The sequence below is a fragment of the Plasmodium fragile genome (genome assembly GCF_000956335.1).
Source record: "Plasmodium fragile strain nilgiri unplaced genomic scaffold supercont1.70, whole genome shotgun sequence".
Lineage (NCBI taxonomy): Eukaryota > Apicomplexa > Aconoidasida > Haemosporida > Plasmodiidae > Plasmodium > Plasmodium fragile.
The window spans coordinates 66,669-87,599 of NW_012192650.1; the positions used below are offsets into that span (position 1 = coordinate 66,669).

General features: G+C 38.9%; 6 protein-coding genes across 6 annotated transcripts; 5 read left to right on the plus strand and 1 right to left on the minus strand.

Annotated features, from left to right (window-relative positions):
- Positions 1–2,521: 2,521 nt before the first annotated feature.
- AK88_04643 (uncharacterized protein) lies at positions 2,522–3,785 on the plus strand (the record flags this gene model as incomplete). The annotated part of the gene is made up of 4 exons (XM_012482252.1): positions 2,522–2,670; positions 2,855–2,955; positions 3,114–3,294; positions 3,596–3,785. The coding sequence occupies 4 exons, from the start codon at positions 2,522–2,524 to the stop codon at positions 3,783–3,785; spliced, it is 621 nt and encodes a 206-aa protein (XP_012337675.1).
- Positions 3,786–6,020: 2,235 nt separating this feature from the next.
- Positions 6,021–9,204, plus strand: AK88_04644 (ribosomal RNA large subunit methyltransferase J; the record flags this gene model as incomplete). The annotated part of the gene is made up of 2 exons (XM_012482253.1): positions 6,021–8,820; positions 8,987–9,204. The coding sequence occupies 2 exons, from the start codon at positions 6,021–6,023 to the stop codon at positions 9,202–9,204; spliced, it is 3,018 nt and encodes a 1,005-aa protein (XP_012337676.1).
- A 1,273-nt stretch (positions 9,205–10,477) lies between these two features.
- On the plus strand, positions 10,478–12,850 carry AK88_04645 (uncharacterized protein; the record flags this gene model as incomplete). Its single annotated transcript, XM_012482254.1, has 1 exon — positions 10,478–12,850. One exon carries the CDS (start codon positions 10,478–10,480, stop codon positions 12,848–12,850), a length of 2,373 nt encoding a protein of 790 aa, XP_012337677.1.
- A 1,095-nt stretch (positions 12,851–13,945) lies between these two features.
- AK88_04646 (uncharacterized protein) lies at positions 13,946–15,034 on the plus strand (the record flags this gene model as incomplete). The annotated part of the gene is made up of 1 exon (XM_012482255.1): positions 13,946–15,034. One exon carries the CDS (start codon positions 13,946–13,948, stop codon positions 15,032–15,034), a length of 1,089 nt encoding a protein of 362 aa, XP_012337678.1.
- Positions 15,035–16,469: 1,435 nt separating this feature from the next.
- AK88_04647 (uncharacterized protein) lies at positions 16,470–17,739 on the minus strand (the record flags this gene model as incomplete). Its single annotated transcript, XM_012482256.1, has 4 exons — positions 16,470–16,520; positions 16,758–16,847; positions 17,006–17,332; positions 17,482–17,739. The coding sequence occupies 4 exons, from the start codon at positions 17,737–17,739 to the stop codon at positions 16,470–16,472; spliced, it is 726 nt and encodes a 241-aa protein (XP_012337679.1).
- A 1,953-nt stretch (positions 17,740–19,692) lies between these two features.
- AK88_04648 (uncharacterized protein) lies at positions 19,693–20,572 on the plus strand (the record flags this gene model as incomplete). The annotated part of the gene is made up of 2 exons (XM_012482257.1): positions 19,693–20,223; positions 20,363–20,572. 2 exons carry the CDS (start codon positions 19,693–19,695, stop codon positions 20,570–20,572), a joined length of 741 nt encoding a protein of 246 aa, XP_012337680.1.
- Positions 20,573–20,931: the final 359 nt, after the last annotated feature.

Here is a 20,931-nt window from a genome sequence, read left to right on the forward strand (position 1 = left end):
TTTTTTTTTTTTTTTTTTTTTTTTTTTTTTTTTTTAGTCCAATGTGAGTTCTTTCAATCCATTGTGCTGCTTTCGTACTTAGCATACATATAATAAAAGTCGTGAAGAATGAATTCAAATTTTGAGGACTCCTTCCAAAGCCATGTGTAAACACTTGCTGCGACGTGCACAGCGCTGTTCATATGTAGGATAAGGGCAAAATGGTACATGCGAAATGTTCATAAAATTGTATGCATACGATAAGGAGAGAAAAACATGTAGAGTCCACACATCAGACAAGGGTGATCTTTTTCTGATGAAACCGAAACGATTATAATTCTATTCGAGACATCAATTTTTACGCAATTGTGTTTTATTCTGTTTTTTTTTTTTTTTTTATATGGCTTTATTGGAGGAGTGATTTTTTTTTTTTCCTCTCATGTGTTATCTTATTATCTATGTCTTTACAAAATGGCGGATCACATAGGGTACATTTAAACGGAGTCCTTTATTGTAACTGCCCACGATATTGCCACAGGGGAAGATAATCGCTCTCCATTTTTTCAGCTTAAATGGGTGAATTAAATAACCCGCGTCACCCTCAAACGATGCATCATGTTGGAACCGAAATGGAAACAAACGAATCAAAAACCCTAAATGGTGTTATTTTCATGTACTCACGCGGAGATCCAACAACATTACGCACACACAAAGGAAAAACCGGTCTACAGTTTGCTCTCTTTAAAAAAAAAAAAAAAAATGAGCTGCACAAATAAGCGTAGCTATATATAGGTCAACATGTATCCCATCGGAGGGACAACTGACGGGATGATGTGTGGCATTACAATTTCCTGTTGTTTAAACATATGTTCCTTTTGGCTTATTCGTGAACTGAGCAAAAAAAAGTTGCTGCTTATGGGGGCCTCACACGGTTAACAAAATGTCGCCGCTCCCTTTATGAAAAAGAAGACAGTGGGCCATGTGATTTGTTTTGTACATCGTTTTGCCCATGTCCTGTCCGTTTTTTTTTTTTTTTTTTTTGTTTCCTACATGGGCCAAAAAGTGCACACAAGTGAGAAATATACCGATGAATATCTGTTCCATTTTTTTTCCTCCCCACTTTCCTTTGGTCATCCGTCCTTCACACAACAACACAGGTTCGGTAGGCACGCATGCATATATGTATAGATGTACAACCAGGTTACATTTCGCCCTTCGGACCACGCACATTTGGCGTAGCAACAAATAAAGTTCTTTTCTTTTAAGGAACTACGGGGCGTCCTTCATTTGGTTGCTCTTTCGACGTGGAAGCTGGCCTGAGCCTTCCGCAATTTCCCCCTCCAAATACGCAGAGCATAACACTCATTCACGCTGCAGCGCATTTGCATATTATCACAACGGCGTACCTTGTATTGTCCATATTTATATATACGCCATAATCCTCTCCTGAGGTGTATCACTTCTGCTTGCCATTTGTTTGACCCTTTTGAAGAACAGCTCGTGCAGTTTCCTCCTGGGGAAAAAAAAATGTTAAACAAATCACGGTTTGATAAAAGAGGAAAAAAGGAACAGGTGGGAGGGGGAAGCGAAAAGTGACATCAGTTTGGCAACAATTTTGTGGCAATTTTTTGCTGCTATTTTTTCAGCAAAGCAACTGCCGCGCGTCCAACACGCAACAACGAACTTGCCCATTCTCCGTGCGATCCAACTTTGTATACCAGCATGATAAGAGGAAAAAATTAAAAAACGAACAAGAGAAAAAAAAGAAAAAAAAAAAAAAGTCGAAGGAGCGATAAAGTTAAGTAAAACATTTCACGTTTGTAAAAATGCATACCCTTTCCAAAATTCACGTTTTTTTTTTTTTTTTCCTCCCCCCTTTTTGACTCAAAAATTGTCGCAAGTTAGGGATTAAAAAAAAAAAAAAAAAAAAATTACACTTTACGAATACGAATATATTTATAAAAATTTTTCTTAACATGTCATGCATGGATTGTGGAAAAGCACATGGAAAGAGAAGAGCTACAAATTAGCAGAAGAAAAGAAAAAGAAAGAGGGCATTTGGCGCCTGTTACAATTCAAACGAAGAATCCCCCCCTCGAACCGCATAACATACATACACAGCAATGCTATACAATTGTTTAAATAAACAAAAGCAAAAAAACGTATACTTTATGCATGTTGCTGCTTGCTTGGCGTGACATTTTGAACTCGGAAAGCACATTTTATTTGGTAGGAATCTGAAAAAGGAGAAGGCGTTACACGCATAAACGGAGGGATATCCACGCAAGAACACTTTTAACATATATATATATTTACAGATCAGCTAAACGCGCAACGCGTTCCTGCGCAGAAGGAAAATATCCCTAATTTGTGATACTCAAACACAAAAAAGGAAGGCCCATTTGGCTATGGACATTTGTTGCGTCCCCCATTCGTCAGCTCGAAAAGAAAAAAAAACAAAATAATTCGTATTCCCACCTTCCTAGTTAATGTAATCTCAAGTGAAAACAAAACAACCCCCAATTAAGAAGATCTTATAAATATGTATAACTCGTGGTTTGAAATAATCCGATCCATTTCGCCCTACAACTGGGCAATGCTGGGCATAGCCATGGCCCTGTTCCTCTCCATCATCGGCGCAGCATGGTACACACAAATTGGAGGAAGCTACATGGAAATAAAATACATCACGTAGAGCTATTATATATTGCATCGTTGTGCGGAGAGAGTGGCACCATTTGGCGCTGTTGTCCTGATTGCCATTTGTAGGCCGTCCCACTCCGCATATGCAAACGTGCCAAGTGGACTTTCATATCGCAGCCATAACGCGTGCCCAATTCATGTCCTTTTCTTCACCCCTTTCTTCCCACCGCAGGGGAATATTCATTTGCGGGACGAGCATAGTGGGAGCCTCGGTGAAATCCCCACGTATCATTTCGAAAAATTTGATTTCCATTATATTTTGTGAAGCACTCGGTAAGCAGAGCGGCGTTGCACGACAGGGCAGCTCGACGAACAGTGTACTGAACAGCACAATGCCTCCATTTAAGGCAATCCATTAAGACGCTATTCACAGCGTATGATATACATTTTCGCCATTATCATCGCGCACCTGCCTCCCCCCCCCTCCGTAGGCATGTATGGAGTCATCACTGCAGTTTTTCTTCAAATTAAATTTAGTGGACTCAGCAAGGAAGTACACGCCCCACTGGTGCTAACAACCAAGACGGATGCACTTATTATGAACACCATCAGAGGGGGATGGGCCCTGTTTGCTAGTGGTCTCACGGCAGGCTTGTCCAACCTCGTTTCTGGGTAAGCAAAAGGAAAAAAACGGGAGATCTACACAATAGCCCTAGAATAAGGAGGCAAAAAGAAAAGAAAAAAAAAAACGAATGCACTAGAGCCTTAAATTGAGACAATTCGAGAGATACAATAAATAGCGCTTTTCGTAACGCACGGAGGGGGCACCTATCACTGCGTCTTTGTGAATCACTCCCGTGTCCACACTTATGATATAACATATAAGCGTGGTACATAAAATTCACATTTTAGCTTTCTCATTTCGTTCTGTAACATCGTCACTTTTTTTTTTTTTTTTTTTTTTTTTTTGCAGGGTTTCCGTAGGAATAACGGGCAGCTCATGCGCCTTGGGAGATGCACACAATTCGGACCTTTTCGTTAGAATGCTGATGATTGAAATATGTGCTAGTGTTATAGGTTTGTTTAATCTTTCGCACAATCAAATGAGGGAGTGCGACTACTGCATTTACAATGTAGTTGTGTGCATGGGTCTTCCCAGCTAAGATATTTATGGGAGAGAAGTTGCAACTTAATGTGCTCATGTACACCAAATGTGTAATTTTTTTTTTTTTTTTTTTTTTTTTTTTTTCAGGGCTTTACGGATTAATCGTGGCAATTGTGTCCATCGGGGATATTCAACTGACTTAGACACTTAGACACTACCGAGGAATATTCTTTTACTTTTTATTTTTACATTTTTTAAATTGTTTTTGTTTTCATGCATCGATGATAACTACCGTGCACAATTAGCGCCTTTTATTTTGCCCTTTTATTTGTCCCCTTTTCTGCCCTATCTTTTTCCTCATCGTTGCTACACATTTTGGTAATCTTTTTTGGTTTCCCGTTTTTCCTGTTTAAAGTTGCGCCAATAATCTCTTGTTTCTTTTTTTTCTTTTTTTTTTTTTTATCACATGCAATTGTAAAAGCTCTAAGCCGCAGTGCACCTGTATGTATGCGTCCATATGTGTGCATGTCCCGCGTACCTACGCATACGGATAGGTGCCCTTAGATAGATCTACCCGTGCGTGCAACTTTTTTCCTCTAACTTTTTGGTCCCTACGGCATTTAAGCCGCTATGCAGTTTCTGCGCAATTTATGCTCATCACCCTGCTTGCACAATATTAATGGGTCATGTACCTCTGCCGGATAAAAATGGCATGCAGGTATCGCACGCCCTTTTCGTCCTCCCATTCCAAAAAAGCAAAAATTTGTGTATACATGTTATAGCAAAGAAAATAGAGAAACCCCATGTGGCAGTCAGAACAAATGCCGTTTTTTTTTGTTTGTTTTTTTCAAATTTAAGAAAAATAAAATATCTCGTGAAAATTTTCCGAGTCTATTGCGCCGTCTCCCAGAGCTTCTTCACCATGTCCGCTTGCATATGCCTATGTGAGAGAGGCTGCCGAAAATGCGCTCTATTTATACGGCTTTTCCCTAACACAAAAAAGCGGAATAGGAGCCCTTGTAGACGCCCGTCCACTACTCCCATTTTAAAATAAAAGTTATCTTATGAGCAACGCTGAGACATGATAAGCACATAGGGAGAAAAGTCACGTGACACATGTGCCACTGATGTATTTTTCAGTTTGGTATGCATACTTTTTTTTTTTGTTTCAATACTCCCCAGACGCTTTTTCCTTTGCACATATGGAAGGCCCAACCTCCCAATTAATTGCGCTGTGCGTCCGGTGGCTAATTCCAAAATTGAGCAAAAAAAAAAAAAAATTCCTCCCTCTGTACCACCATACAAATGGAAAAGGCGGTGACCGAGAAAAGGACATAATGCGATTTAAAATTGCTTAGAAAAAGATAAGAAGGCGGAAAAGCTGATAGAAAAATGGTGTTCCCAAAACAAGCACAAGGATGACGAAAAATTCGAAAGAGTTAGCTAAAAAAGTGCCACCAAAAAAAAAAAAAAAGGGCGTAGCATGGAAAAGGGAAAAAAATTATGCTTAGCAGAACAAGGCGTAAATATTATATAATTATGACGACGGCTACGCGAAAATTTTCGGAGCCACAGAATTATTTTGCGGTCATTTGTTGAGGCAACAATAAATAAAATGGGCATAAAATATATACTTTCTCAGTGCCCCGCCTGGTAATATATAGCCAAAACGGAAAAAAAAAAAAAAAAAAAAAAAAAAATCATAATTTATGCCCCTAAATAATAACAGCATATATTTCTAAAAATGAAGACGTTATTTGTTTTCTACAGCATCAAAGGCATCCTTTCTTTTTCCTAAATTTTTTCAATAAAAAAAAAAGTGGATCCCTTTTCCATAAAAAGGTCGCAACTTCGAGTTGGTATACATATGCATTGTTTTGCAGGAAAAGAAGGATAAGTTATTTTTCCCCTGAATAGGGATAATATATACATTGTAAAGGTGGATTAAGTAACGCGCGGATACGAACATGTGGCTGCCTTCTGAATGACACTTTTTATAGCACCCACTCAATGTATACAGAAAAAAAGAGCGTGTAAGGATAGTTCTCTTTGGTGACCATTATAAAAGTTTGCTAGCAAAATAGAGATTATCACCTCAAGGGGTAGGAAAAAAATTCTCCTGCGTCGTGGAGGCACAACAAAAAGAAGGATATGGTCCCCAACCATCTCTCTCCCCCCCGTCCGGTTTTAATTGGTACATATATCTTCCGTGCCATATAATTGCCGGGTTAGCGCGAAAAACAGTGCGGCACAATTTTGAAGCAGACGAGACATATCCAGTAAAGGGAACAAAATGGGGAAGAAGAAAAAAGTCGGAAAGGAGAGAATTGACAAGTACTACAAACTAGCCAAGTCGGCAGGGTACAGAGCCAGATCTGCATTCAAGCTAATTCAAATAGCCCAAAAGTATAACATTTTTAAAGATGCAAACATACTAATAGATTTGTGTGCAGCACCAGGAGGATGGTTGCAAGTGGCATATAAAAATATGAAAAGGAGTAGTACCATCATAGGAGTAGATTTAGTGCCCATCAGGAAAATAGATAATAATGTCATTACTTTAAAATGTGATATAACTACAAGTGCCTGCATTAAGCAGATTAAAAATATAATTAAAAATGAAAAGGCTGATGTGATTTTAAATGATGGGGCACCCAATGTAGGAACAACATACTCATATGACAGCTTTAATCAAAATATTCTTGTCCTTAATAGCATCAAAATAGCAAATCTTTTTTTAAAAAAAAGAGGTATCTTTATTACCAAAGTTTTCCGAAATGAAGAATATGTATCCCTAATATGGGTTATGGAAAAATTATTTGGCCAAGTTAAACATATAAAACCAAGAAGTAGTAGAGAAATATCCTCCGAAATTTATCTAATCGGTTTGAATTTTCTAAGTGCTAAGGTGGATAAGAAACTCTTCGATTATACTTATGTTTTTAGTGAACAGTTTAAGCAAGACTCCAATAAGGCAGTTACAAACAATGACAGCGACAATGATATTTTTACCGATTCTAGTGATAATGAAAAGGAAAACCAAAAAAAAAACAAAAAAAAAAAAGGACTGTCAACCATTTTAAAAGAAAAGAAAAAGAAAAATAGACAGGGATATGACCTCGGGGATGATTATCGTGTCACAGATATATGTAATTTTATACATAGTGATAATTATGTTGATTTACTTATCAAAACAAACAAATTCACCTTCGATAAGGACTACCTCACTTCGGAGGACCCCTTGGTTAGGAATACGTATACGGCCATATATAAAAACCCCAGCACCACACAGGAGATTCTGCAACTCTGCAAAGATCTTAAGGTTCTGGGCAAGTCAGACTTGTTTCACCTTATCAAGTGGAGGTACAAAGTTAGGAAGGGCATCGTAAGCGTGGGGGAAGAAGCACAATCGGGTCAAGTGCTAGATGAAGATGACGAAGAGGAGGAAGAAGCCAGTCAAGTGGTGCCCCCCGTGAAGGAAGACACTCCTATCGAGGAAACACGAACTGGCACCACGCAAGCTTCGCTACAGGACGACGAACTGAGTGGTTCCTCCGACGCCGAGTCGGAAAAAGACGAAATAAACGAATTCTCCACACAAATGGAAAAAAAGAATAAAAAGGAACAAAAAAAAAAAGAGAAAAAATTGAAAAAAGAACTAGAGAAAAGAAAAATGAACAAACCGATGAAGCCAGATTATGATGAAAATGAAATACATTTCAACAAAAATATGTTAAAGTTGCTCGATAAGCAGTCGTTCGAGGATCACCTCAACATACTGAGTAGCAGCAAAAATAACGACAGGCTGGAGATTAACCAAGAAAATGATTCGTCCAGCGAGAAGGAGGACAATGCGCAGCTAGGCGATATAAATGAGTCCCCAATGGACCGCATAGAATATCTTGTCAATTTGGATTATGAACAGCAAAAAATGAAGGAAAAAAAAATGAACGCAGAGAAAAACAACGAGAAATTGACCAGGCGAAAAAGAGCAATGGAATACAAGAACGAAGAGTTGATGAAAATACAGAAAATCATGGAGTTGAAAAATGAAGAGTTAATGATGAAGAGGAAATTGCAAGAGTATCTCAGTGATGAGGATGAGACTGATGAGGATGACACTGATGAGGGCAGCGAGGATGATGAGGAACACTCTGACCCCGGAAAACGCGGCAATGACGAAATGAAGAACGATGAGAATCATGCTTATGCAGAGGCTCTACAACAAAATGAACACATACACAAAATGGTAGACAAGATAATTCGCTTAAGAAAACATGTTAAAAGGGAAGAAGAAAAATCCAATGTAAATCGTTTTTTTGACCAAAAAATATTTTCCACCATATTTAATCAGATGGATGGTGAGTTGGATGATAGTGGTGCTGTGGAGGACGGCCCCAAAGGTTCCAAAGCACGTAAGGGTGACCTTGCGGGTGACGATGAAGATGACGATATGGATGTTGACACGGTTGAGGATGCGAGTAGCGACGCGGATGATGACGAAAAGTTCAACGAAGTGGACGACAGCCAATTGCCCAACATCCCACTCCCAAACAAGCTAGCAAGAAAGGAGAGAAACAAAAAATTAAGAGAAAAATATGGAAACAACGAAGTAAAGATGAAGAACACAACGTTCTCAATTGTAAAAACGGATGATAGAGGGCAAAGCAATGTAGGCGCATATTTTTCCGACCTACTTAAAGACGAAGATGAATTGGCATTCATAAAATGCATCGGAGAAAAATTAATTCATAAAAAAAGCAGAATGGATCTCATAGATGATTCGTACAATAGGCATTCTTATTTGGAAGATGAAGACACGCTGCCCGAATGGTTTGTGGAGGAAGAAAAGAAATTTAGAAGGAAAGTTATCCCAATCGACAAATCCATCCTAAATCAATACAAGAGCAGCATTAACAGAATTACGAAAATGCCAATTAAGAAAGTGATCGAAGCAAAAATGCGAAACAAGAAGAGAGAAATTGCCAAAATGAAAAAACTGGAGGCAAAAATCGGAAAAATTGAAAAGGATGAGGAAGACCCCTTCCTTAAGCAGAAGGCCATTACAAATATATTAAAGAAGAACAAATCAGGTAAGCCCTCGCTCGGCGTCCGAAGGATGACGAGATGGGCGCAGTTATTCCCAGCGAAAGCCCCGTACCCATGTGTGTGTATATGTCTTTAGTGCAACTGCTACACGTGTACACCGTTACGATTCAATTTTTACACAATTTTGCTTGCCCCACCCTTCTCCTTTAGAAAAAAAACGAGAAAAATCCTACGTTGTTTGTACCGGAAAAGGCTCCAAGGTGTCGAAGAAGAAAAACAAGAAGGGAGGTAGGACAATGGTTAAGTATGTCGACAAGAGGCTAAAGAAGGATAAGAAGGCGAAGAAACGCGTAGAAAAGAAAAGAAAAAATATGTCAAGACGCAAATACTCCAAATCGAGACCTTTCAAATTTAAGCAGAAAATTTGAGAAGCGTTACTTTATGTGTATCTCTAGGGCCCTTTCGTCATTTTCTAAAGTGGCGAAAACTGTTGTAGATAAATTTGCGTAAAAATATTTTAAACCATTTTGACCCCACACCTGTTCGCACACTTTTTAAGTGTGATGAAAAAAAAAAAAAAATGTTTGTTTCCTTTGTGGCTTGCTGTGTAACTTTATGTCATAAAATTATGCACAGTCATACATTATAACATTTTCTTCTTTTTTTTTTGTGCTGAAATAGCCAAAACTGTATAAGAAAAAAAAAAAGAAACTAAGTACAAATTGGTTAAAAAAGTTATGACCTGTTCATACGATAAAAGTAGAACAAAGTGGTTGTAAAAAAAAAAAAAAAAAAAAAAAAAAAAAAGGAAAAAAAGCTAGCTTCCTTACACCTTTTATGCTCCATTTTATGGTGAACGCATATTCGAACAAATTTCCCCAGTTCGAGGTGTGTAGTTGTAGTGAAACCCGCCAACTGCAAAAAAAAAAATGGTGTATGTTTTTGAGGTGGCAACAAGGGGATACATAGGCAAATTCGCACATGTGCATATATGCATAAGTGTATACACATGCATACGTTTCTGCAAACGCGAGGCACTTTTTGTACGCGGGGCGTGGCGATGCAAAGAAAACGCAATATGCGTGTAAATACATACGATGCAATTATTTGTACGCGCATTTGACACAACTAAAGTGACGCAACTGTGCACACATCACATAGGAAGAATCAACTTTGCGCATTGTACATCGCAGAGCATTTTTCATTAGCATTCGCTTATGTTGTTTCCTACATGCTGAATTTGTCAAAGTATAAATTGTTCGCAATAAGTGTACATTCAAGGGAAGGGGGAAAAAAAAACAGGACAATAACAGTGACAATGAAGTGGAGTCAAGTCGAAAGCGCATGGTAACAAACTTTTTATATGTACATGTGTGCACATCCACGCTGTCACTAAGTGTTTAAAACCATGTTAAGATAACTGAGAAAAAGTATAGATTAAGTAATACTGCGAACAGGTGTATTAATATGTAACTGGTACGCACGTATGCAATGTGCGCACCTGCCCCTTTCGCCACGTTTTCTACAGCATATAGAAGCATGCATACGACTTGGGCACAGCTCCCCACATGTTAATATTCTTACCTTTTTGCCGAAAAATAGGCAAAAAAAAAAAAAGGTAAGCCAGTTTAGAACTCTGAACTGATAACTCCAAGCGAGAGCAACTTCCAACATTTTATCAAAAACGTAAACAAAATAAAAATGGCTAATGGTTCTGTTCTGCCAGCCCAAAGGTACTATTTAGAAACGCATGAGAATTATTTAAGCATAGTGAACGTAGAAAATAATGTGCGAAACATTTTAAAAATTAGCCATGCTGAAGATGTACACATAGTCAAGGAGAAGCAAAAACTTACAAGCAGTCGTGACAGTAGCTACACAGAAAATGAGAACAAAAAAAAGTTCCCCTTTTTTGGCTGTTTAGGGATAATTAAAGCGGAACATACCAACTTCTTAGTCATAGTGTCTGATGCGGAAGTCGTTTCTTATTTGTTTAATCGAGCTATTTATAGGGTAAAGAAAATATCCTTTATCCAGCTGAACGATGAAGAGGAAAGTAAGGACAAGACAGGTAACTATCACAATTATCAGTATGAAATATTCTGCCTCGGGAGCAATGCCGTGTTAACTCCCTTAAATAGTAACCACAGAAAGGAAAGTAAAAAATTCTTCTGTAACAAAAAGTTAAAGACGCAAAGTAATTTCGACAATATATTCGAATGGAACAATTTACTTTTCAAAGGTCCCGCTGTCAAGAGTACACAATTTCGCAATAATAGCGAAACGTACATTCATAAACTTAAGAATAGTACATTGACAAAAGATACATTAAAAACGATAGCGTATTTTTGGCATGCATTTAATAAAGGCCCCTTTTACTTCTCCTATCACTACAATTTAACGGCGTCTCTGCAGAGGCTTTACATAACTGAGTCTGAAAGGGAGAAAAAGAAAGGCAAATCATTAGCCACGTTGGTATCTGGTGGATCAGAAAATTATGGAGATGAAATTAAAAATCAGGGGGCAGCAGAACCCATTTTCCACAAGCTACAATTCAAAGAAATTAATCATGAGTACACATGGAACTGGAAATTGCTTCACCAATTTATTCCCATAGATGCATTCGAGTTCGTGGTGTTCCTAATACATGGCTACATCAATTCAAATGTGTTTCATATCCCTAATGGAAAATTAACATTGTATTTGATATCGAGAAAAAATAAGAACAGAAGTGGGGTACGGTTTTGGTGTAGAGGCGGAAATGAAAAGGGAGATGTAGCCAATTTTGTAGAAACAGAACAAATTGTAGTATGTAAAAATGCCCACAGGACAAACATTTTCAGTTACATCATTGTCAGGGGATCCATCCCTGTCCTCTGGAAACAACAGCCAACCCTGAGTATAAGGCCAAGAATACAAATCTGCCCAGACATGCAACAAAATGCGAACACGTTGAATCTACATATGCAGAAATTGAAGAACACTTATGGGAAAATCTCCATCACAAATTTGAATAATAAACAATTTGGTGAGAAGTATCTAGGGCAGTGCTATGCGGCATGCTTGAAGGAGTGCAGCGTGGAGCATAACTATACCTGGTTTGATTTCCATAGCGAGTTTAAAAAATTAAATTATCAAAATTTGCACACGTCGCTGAAAACGGTGATTGAGGACTTGAACGATTTTTCCTTTTTCTCCGTTTCGTTTCCTAGCGGGGCTAGGTACAATTTGGAGTACGGCGATGAGCTTGGCGGTAAGGATTTGTGTTCCCGCTTCCCCTCGTGGTCATCAGCAAAAGTGGACACTTTCCAAAAGGGTGTCTTTCGAGTCAACTGCATCGACTGCCTAGATCGAACGAACGTCTTCCAGAGCTTCCTGGCAAAGTACATCCTACACATGCAACTGCGCACTATGGATATCAAGCTAGAGCAGGAAAACAAGTTCCCCTTTTACCTTTTTAAGAATGCACATGAGGAACTCTTGTATCGCCAGACTTGGATTCACAATGCAAATGCGATTAGCATTATATACAGTGGAGCAGGAGCTCTAAAAAATGACATAACGAAAAATGGAAAGAGAACCATTGGGGGGCTACTTCAAGACCTGTTCCACATTGTGCAGAGGTACATAAATAACAACTTCCTAGACGGTTACAATAATGACTGTATTCATTTGGCCACCAGCGAGAATTTGAAACATCAACATGTGTTTAATGTCCACAAGGGTAAATATAACCAAATGATAAATGTAGTTTTGGAGTTTATCGTAATTTTTACGACAGCTGCTTGTACTAGCCCTGTGCAAAAATTGTTAAAGGGGGTTTACTTTTTATCCCACAACATTACCTCCACCACACTATCGCAGTGCATTAATTACGCACTCTTCCTGATGCGTAGAAATTTTCATTTGTTTTTATTTCCCTACAATCAAGCTAAGTATTTCCATTTTATTTCTCTGCTGGCAAAAGCGTCTGGAATTTTTTCCACTTCCTTTTTAATTTTCGTCTTTTTTTGTGTGTATGTGTTTACTCAAAGGCGGCGCGTGATCTCCTCGCCCAAGCTGGGCACCGATTAGAAGGCAAAGAGGGGAAACTTACTCCACGTGCACTTGCGTGTGAGGAAGTGAAACAAAAATTGACACCTTTCTCTTAGTAACAACTGAGTGGATAAAAAAAAAAAAAAAAAAAGTTATCATCATAGTAATATTTTTTTTTTTTGTACATATATTGATTATTATGAAGTGGAATTGGGATATAGCCTGGCTCTGCGTCCCTTCCACCTACATGTAATTCGTTTCGCATTTCGTCCTTCCCCCCTTCGCTTCTCTTCCCAGATTTTCCTTTTTTCTATCATGCCCCCTTTGCCAATGCATCGAAAAACTTTTGAACAACTCATACGGATCATGTTAAACCATGTCTGCGTGTTATGTGCAGATGGAGCAAAATTTTGTATTGAACTCAATGGAGGAACACTTTGTCAACCTACTTCGGCTAGGTGTTTTTCCCGCCGTGCCCTTTAAAAATTATTTCGCCTCGAGGTGAACTGTTCACATGTGAGACGTACTTCCTAAATATGTTTGCATTCCCGCATGTGCGTACTAATGCATTTATACCTACACATGTGTATAACGCAGCACGACATGCATGTAGAGCCCCTGTGAACGACCGCTTAGCTAAGATCACGTCTCTTCCATTCGACGTAATCTCAAAGAACATCCTTTGTTAAGCTAGCTCCAGTTTGAGTAATACGTGTTCTAAATACACGTTGGCAATTTTGACAGGCGAAAAATCATTATTTTTTTTTTTGTCCCCGTGAACTGAACTATGTGATCGTTTGAGAAATTTTTCATCTCGCCTTTTCTGACGCTGCGCGAGGTGAACACACAATAGGAACACGTTCCAAATAAGCAAAAAAGGCAACGCACAATTTAGGGGCGTCAAAAAATCATGAATGATTAACCCAGGCAGGAAAAAAAAAAAAAAAAAAAAAAAAAAAGCAAAAAAAACATGAACAACATGAACAGCTGAGATGGGAAGAAAAAACAACACAGGCACACAAATAAAGGAGCCTAACGAGGAAATAGAATGAGAAAAAATGGGAATAACATAACGTAAAAAAAAAAAAACACACCACTTCATACACGCCATCCGTATAGTTACAATGCCATAAAATGAAAAATATAAATCACAGACAACGTTTCTGGGAAACTACTACTGCAAATAATAAGAGCTACAACAATCCTGAAAATTTAAACACACGGTACAAGGAATCCAACGAGAAAAGACCCACAAAAGGAAGCACCCATCATGTGCTAAGCAAAAACAGAAAGGATAACCAAACTACAAATGTTGAAATTATCACAGAGGTGAGTAGGGCAAGGGAGAATCCAAGTTTGAATTGCAAACCTGTTAGAGGTGAAAACCATAGTGGAGAAAAAAAAAAAAATAACAGAAAGGTGAAAAACGAAACGTTCAATTCGAGAGTCAGTGCTGATACAAGAAGAAACAACGCCCAGGGTGATACACTTGTTCCACTTAAGAAAAACGGACAACGGAAAATATTTTTTGAAAAAAGGGAATGTCTTCTGAATAGGGAGTCAGCGGCATTTCATGAAAAAAAGGACATAGAAAATGACGCGAACAATTTTTCCAATTTCATCACTTTTGATGATGAGCCAACAGTGAGTGAAAACAGTTCCATCCAAAATGACACCCCGCATCGCACACGCAGGGATGCACCCACGAACGATGACTTGGACATTTCGTTAAAAAATGTTCATTTCGATATTCACTTGGATGTTAACGGGGGAAATGGAGGAATCCACACGGAGGCCGAAACCGAGACCGCTCCACAGGGTCGTGCTGCCCGTAATGGTAGCAGAGATGAGAGCAGGAAAACTAAACATGGTCCAAGTGGAAATGGAAGGGATGGGAACAACCCCCTCCGTGAGAATAACACCGGGATGATGGATGTTGAAAAATTGAACAAGGAAGAAAATGCTGAAAAGGAACTACTACTGGAGCATATAAGGAGGCTGGAGTATCAAAACAATATATTTCTCAACAACCTTTTAAATGTGTACTATGTCTGCATGGACTACATCAAAATGCAGGACGAGAAAATAAAAAAAAATGAAGAAATTATACTGTTCCAGAATAAAATTATAAAAGATTTAAAGGAAAGTGATCACTTGGAGGACACCACAGGTATGAGTAATGACACAACTGGTAATTGCAAAAATGATGACTCAGATTTGTGAAGTGGTATCCCCTTTTCGTTTTAGTTAAAAGGACAATTATGACGCTGTTAATTTTTTTCATCATCGACGAGGCCGTTCATCCTTTTTGGCCCTATTTGTGTAGTTTATTTTTCATTAACAAAATTTGAAGCAATCACTGTGTGCAACACCACATTGTGAATGGCACAAAACAGGGAATAAAGTAATAACGAAGCTGTGACAATATTGAAATAGAGGGGGGAAGACGCACAGTCAGGTATATGTACAGGGTCCCTCATAATTTTTTTTTTTTTTTTTTTTTTCTTTTGCCTGCCCGAGCGGAAAAGCAGAACAGGGCCAAAATTGTTACTGTATACATTATAATAAACATCGCATAAAGGAGAATACGAAATGATTATACATGAGAGGGTCTATATTTTTCGAGTAAAAAAGGTAAATTCCCGTTTGTTGATGTGTAAATTTTCCCATTTTTTCATATAATAAGACCAGCTGTAGCTGTGTGCATTTGCACCTCCACTGAGTTGGAGTTTTCCGCACGTCGCTCATGTTCTGCCATTCGGCATGGTGACAATTACGCACACGCAATGAAAGGTGTGTAATTCTATGTGTCTTTTGTTTTTATTTTATTTGTTTTCAATGCTCTTTTCATTGTTACCTTTTTTATATTTTCCCACTTTGCAATTTTTTCATTTTTTTCGTGGTTGAAAAAAATATGTAGACTGTACCCTTGGTTCCCCAACACACAGCTCCACTTGAGCCCCCTTTATTTGACTCCCAGTTCTGATTTTTCAAAAAATGTTGCGCGCCCCATGGCAATTCTTGAAAATGCATACGTATACCAACTGTTAAAATGGGAAAAATGTGCAGCCTGGTTGAATAAGAAGGAGGATACTCTTGTAACAGACCATATCGAAAACTTACGCCTTCTTTACAATAGGCCTAACAACAATTCGTGCATAACGCGATAAATGGAACCTCCTTGGCCAAAGCAGGAACACATAACAAACGCTTCTTTTTTTATATATATGCCCCTTAACATATTTCACATGTAGGTGAGGCATATGTTACGCACAATCGTATAAGCCATTCCCATTTATACACATTTAGCAAAAGACCATCCGAGGTGTTTACGTGCACACGCGTGTCAAAATGAAAATGTATTTATTTATAAGTTAATTAAAAAGTTCCGCTTCATTTTTTCACAGTTTTTAAATGTAAAATTTGAGGATGCAGACCAAACTAGCATTACGTACAACATCCTTCAAATGTCCCTAGGATAAAAAAAAAAAAAAAATGGCTCTACGCACAAACACATAAATGAGCGTACAGACACACATATATATATGTACATATCTACGTATGTACTTGTAGCATAAATGTCCACATGGACGCACTTGTGTATATCCTCTGTCTACACTTGTACGAAACATAAAAAAATGAGGAGTCCTCGCCCCGCTTATTCATTCTGCGAATTCTTCTTCGTTCGTTCGCTGTCAATAACTTCAACCTGTAGAGACCAAAAGGGGAAGGAATGGACGAATGCATAATCGGGGTAATCATTGCTGCTCCTCCCCTCCGCTTGTACGTACAAGCGATATGAACCAAAAATGGGACACGTATACAACGATAGCGCAGGGCACATATACATATTATTTATGACAATCCGATATGCTATAGATTCACTTGTGCACATTTTTCATCACATTGTTGGGGTCCAATACAGCCACTCCCTGTGCACACTTACGAATGCGTTTATTTGCTGTTCATCGATGAAGCTTAATTCCTTCTCGGTCAGCAGGGCGACTTCGATATTTTTGCTGCTCAATTCAACGACCTATTTACAAATAAAAATGGGATGGATTAACAAAAAAAATGTAACATTTAGCAAAGGATCAACATTGCACCTAATTAATCATGGGTGTTTCCCTTCACAAAAGAATCCTGCCTGCTCTTTCAAGACGCCACGGACGCACTCATCTTCGCTGTGCTCACCTCAAATATAGCCTTCATGGCTAAGAGGAGGCAATCGTTCTGTTCCATATTTTCTTGGTAATTTTTTTCCAGAAATTCCTGCACAACTTTTGCGTTTTTCCCAATTGCCTGCGCTTTCCACGATGCATAAATTCCGCTGGGCTCAGTTTGGTAAATGCATATTTCTTTGTTATTCTTAAATCCAGCTATTAATGTTGCTATTCCAAATGGTCTCACGCCTCCTCTGTGTGTAAACTTTTGCTGAACCTTTGCGACGTACTTGGCAATGTAGTCAACTGGCGCCGGTTCGTCCATGTTTAAAAAGTACCTCTGGCATTCCAGTCGCGTCTGAAAGGGGAAAAAAAAAAAGTGTAAAAAAATATGAACATTTTGGCTATCTACAAAAAACAAAAAAAAAAAATGAACATTTTGGCTGTCTGCAAAAAAAAAAAAAAAAAAAAAAAAAAAAAACACTTTGCACGTTGTGGCTAGTTCACCTTGTTCACTAAAACCCTCGCATCGGCATTAAGCCCCGCAAAGGCTAAACAATTGTGTTCGTCCAACTTGATCAACTTCTCGGTCGTTCTTGGATTTTGCAATTTCGGAATGTTCTTCTTTTCCACTGCCAGAACAGCGAAATTTGAACTTTTTATTGCCACTGCACAGCCTCCTTTTTTAACCGCCTCCAAGGCATGTTCTACTTGTAGCAAATGTCCATCAGGACTGAACACGGTTATGGCTCTATCATAACTCATTTTTATTTTCGAGTTACGTTATCTGAATTGTTATTTTGAATTCTTGCACAGGAGTCCCTACAAACGATATCAAAAAGGGGAATATATAAAATGGCGTTCCGAATAAATATATACATTTAACGCGCGGTGTAAATACGTACGCTACTTGCACGAGGCAATTTCGCGTTGTCCACTTTGATCTTTGTTATTAAAATGAAAGGACAGATGCAAACTATGCGAATATGAATGTGATACAGGCCGTCGGTTGGACAACGTTCACGCAGGAGCAGAAAAAAAAAGTACCCAAGTATATATGTGCACACGCAAATGAGCGATGAACGAACAACGCCAGCGCGCTGTAGATGCTACACAGTGACATACAAAACAAAACGGATTTAACCATGCATATACACAACAGTGTGAACATGGCTAAATCAACGCTCAGGACTTGGGACCAATTTAAGATAACACAAGCATGTAAAGTGATTTATGCGCATCGAAGCAATCGTCTAGATGGCCACCAGATGAACACACGAGGATGCTCAGAACGAATATAATAAAACAAATTCACGTACACTCTTTTGTACAATTTTTGTTCAACTGTGGTGACGGGGGAGAAGAGTTGTCAATACAAACGTATAGGCGTGACTACACGCATACAGATACGCATTCAAATAATTACTGCTTGTATGCTATGCACGCATGGTACGCGCACATGCGAGTATGTTAGCTGCGCATATGTTTATACTCTCATGCACTTACAGCAGGAGTGTATGCTTGGACTATCCACCTGGGGCATATGGCTTGTACGGTAGGGTTGGTGTATCTCCTTCGATATTTTCTTACACCCTTGGGGGGTTCTCTTTGTGCGAATGAAATTTTGATAATATTCAATTCGGGTGCGCCCTAAATGTTCGTGTGATAGATTAAATTGATATGTAAATGCAAGTAGGGATGAGAACTGTGCTTTTGGAAGTGGCTCTTCGGCGAGGTCGCTACTTTGGAGTATCTCTACTGTGGGGAGTCACTCACCTGGGAAGTCACTGATTTGGGAAATCACCATGTTAAGAGGTTACTCCTCGAAGTTATCAGTTTGTTTTCCTGTTTCCAATTTTTAAAGAGCACTTTTTGTTTTTTTATTTTTTCTTGTTAAGCTCCTCCCAATGGGACATACTCGCATGTATCATTGGTGACACCGCGCGCAAGAGTGTAAGGCACATTTCGGGGGATGCGTGTCGAGAGCCATCCGTCGGGTAACGAGCCCCCCCCCTTGTGGCGTGCCGCATGTGCCTACTTTTTACCTTCCCTACGGGACGTATTCCCACTTTGCCCTTCTTTCGCACCTTCACCTTTTGATGCTCCCCGGGAATGACATCCCCAATTGCATAATAATATATCTGTTCGTAATTATAGCACATGTGACACAAACCATTGGTACGTGCTCCATCTCTGCCAGCATTCTTCAAAAGGCCTTTGCCCCACGGCGCGTGCGGTAAAAGTGTGAAACAATACAAATAAGCATCACCACCATCGCTTTGGTTTTGTTTTTCCCTTTTTGTTTTTTTTATTAAGCCCTAGTCCCTTTATCATAATTCCCCTCCACACTCAAGGTCGTAACTGAGCTACTCTCACATATTTTGAGAGAAAGGGAAAAAAAAAGTTCAAAAAGGGCGTATTATTTCCCACTCACCTTAAGCTGCATCGACATAGCTCTAATTTATTTTCTCCTATTAACCATTCCATGCGCATAAATTTGCAGCACATTTATGAACAAGCTTGCGTAGCGCAACGTGTAGCAGCACACACATATACTTCGTTGTTCAGTCCGTGAAAAACGAAACAACGAAGGGAATGCAAATTAGAGGTGGCCAAAATACCAAGTTGCATTTCCTCCCAATTGCAAGCTTCCAAACGATAGAGGGACACCTCTTCGAGCGTAAATTCTCCCATCACACGTAATAACCTTGCTCAGGAATGGCCAGGAGATATGACAGTAGGACGACGACCTTCTCCCCAGAGGGTAGATTATACCAAGTAGAATATGCCCTAGAAGCAATAAATAATGCAAGCATAACAATTGGCATAATAACAAACGAGGGTGTAATTCTGGGGGCTGACAAAGTGTTCATATCGAAGTTAATAGATAAGGCAAATAATTTCGAAAAAATATACAAAATTGACAAACATATATTTTGTGGAGTGGCAGGATTAAATGCCGATGCGAACATTTTAATAAACCAGTCCAGATTATACACACAAAGATATTTGTACAACTACAATGATGTGCAACCTGTGTCCCAATTAGTCGTTCAGATTTGCGATATTAAGCAGAGTTACACACAATATGGTGGGTTAAGACCTTATGGTGTCAGTTTTCTTATTGCAGGATATGATGTAAAGGAGGGATACCAACTGTACCATACCGACCCGAGTGGGAACTATTCTGGATGGTTTGCTACAGCCATTGGCACGAATAATTTGACGGCCAGTTCGATTCTCAAACAGGTAATTTATGAGTGCTCCTGTATGCGAATGTGTGCCCACGCACTTGTCCAATTGCTGTAAACGTATGGGTTGTTTCCCTCCATGCATGTGTGCACCCTCTTCTCATGTAACGCATTTTCCCATTTATTTTCCCCCGAAGGAGTGGAAGAAGGACATGACTTTGCAGGATGGCCTATTGCTGGCCCTGAAAACGCTGGCCAAGAGCACAGATAGTGAGGTACCCAAAAGCGAAAAAATCGAGTTAGCCTATCTATCAAACAAAGACGGGGAGTTGATACAGAAATATTTAACCGAAAAGGAAATAGCAGAACTGGTTAAAATATACACAGAAAAGTATGTGAAAGAGTAAGTTCCATCAGAACAAGTGTTTTCCGTAATGGCGCCTCTCCCCAGTAGCCTCTCGTTTGTCCACATGCTTCTTGAGAAGCAGTTCCTCAGTGAACATATAGCAGTCCTTTTTGCGTTGTTTCTCCATGTGGTGATACTTTTTTTTTTTTTATATACACCATTTTGTGTACCCCTTTTTTAAAAAAACAAAAAAATTAAAACTAGCACAAGATGAGAAATCGGTTAATTGTTAACAGTTTTTTTTTTTATGAAATTTCTGTTTTTTGTTCCGCAGTCATTTCAAAAGGCGTCATAAGTGTGTGTACTAAATATGTGTATGTTAAACATATGCACAAGCATGGGCATATCAAACAGCCAAAA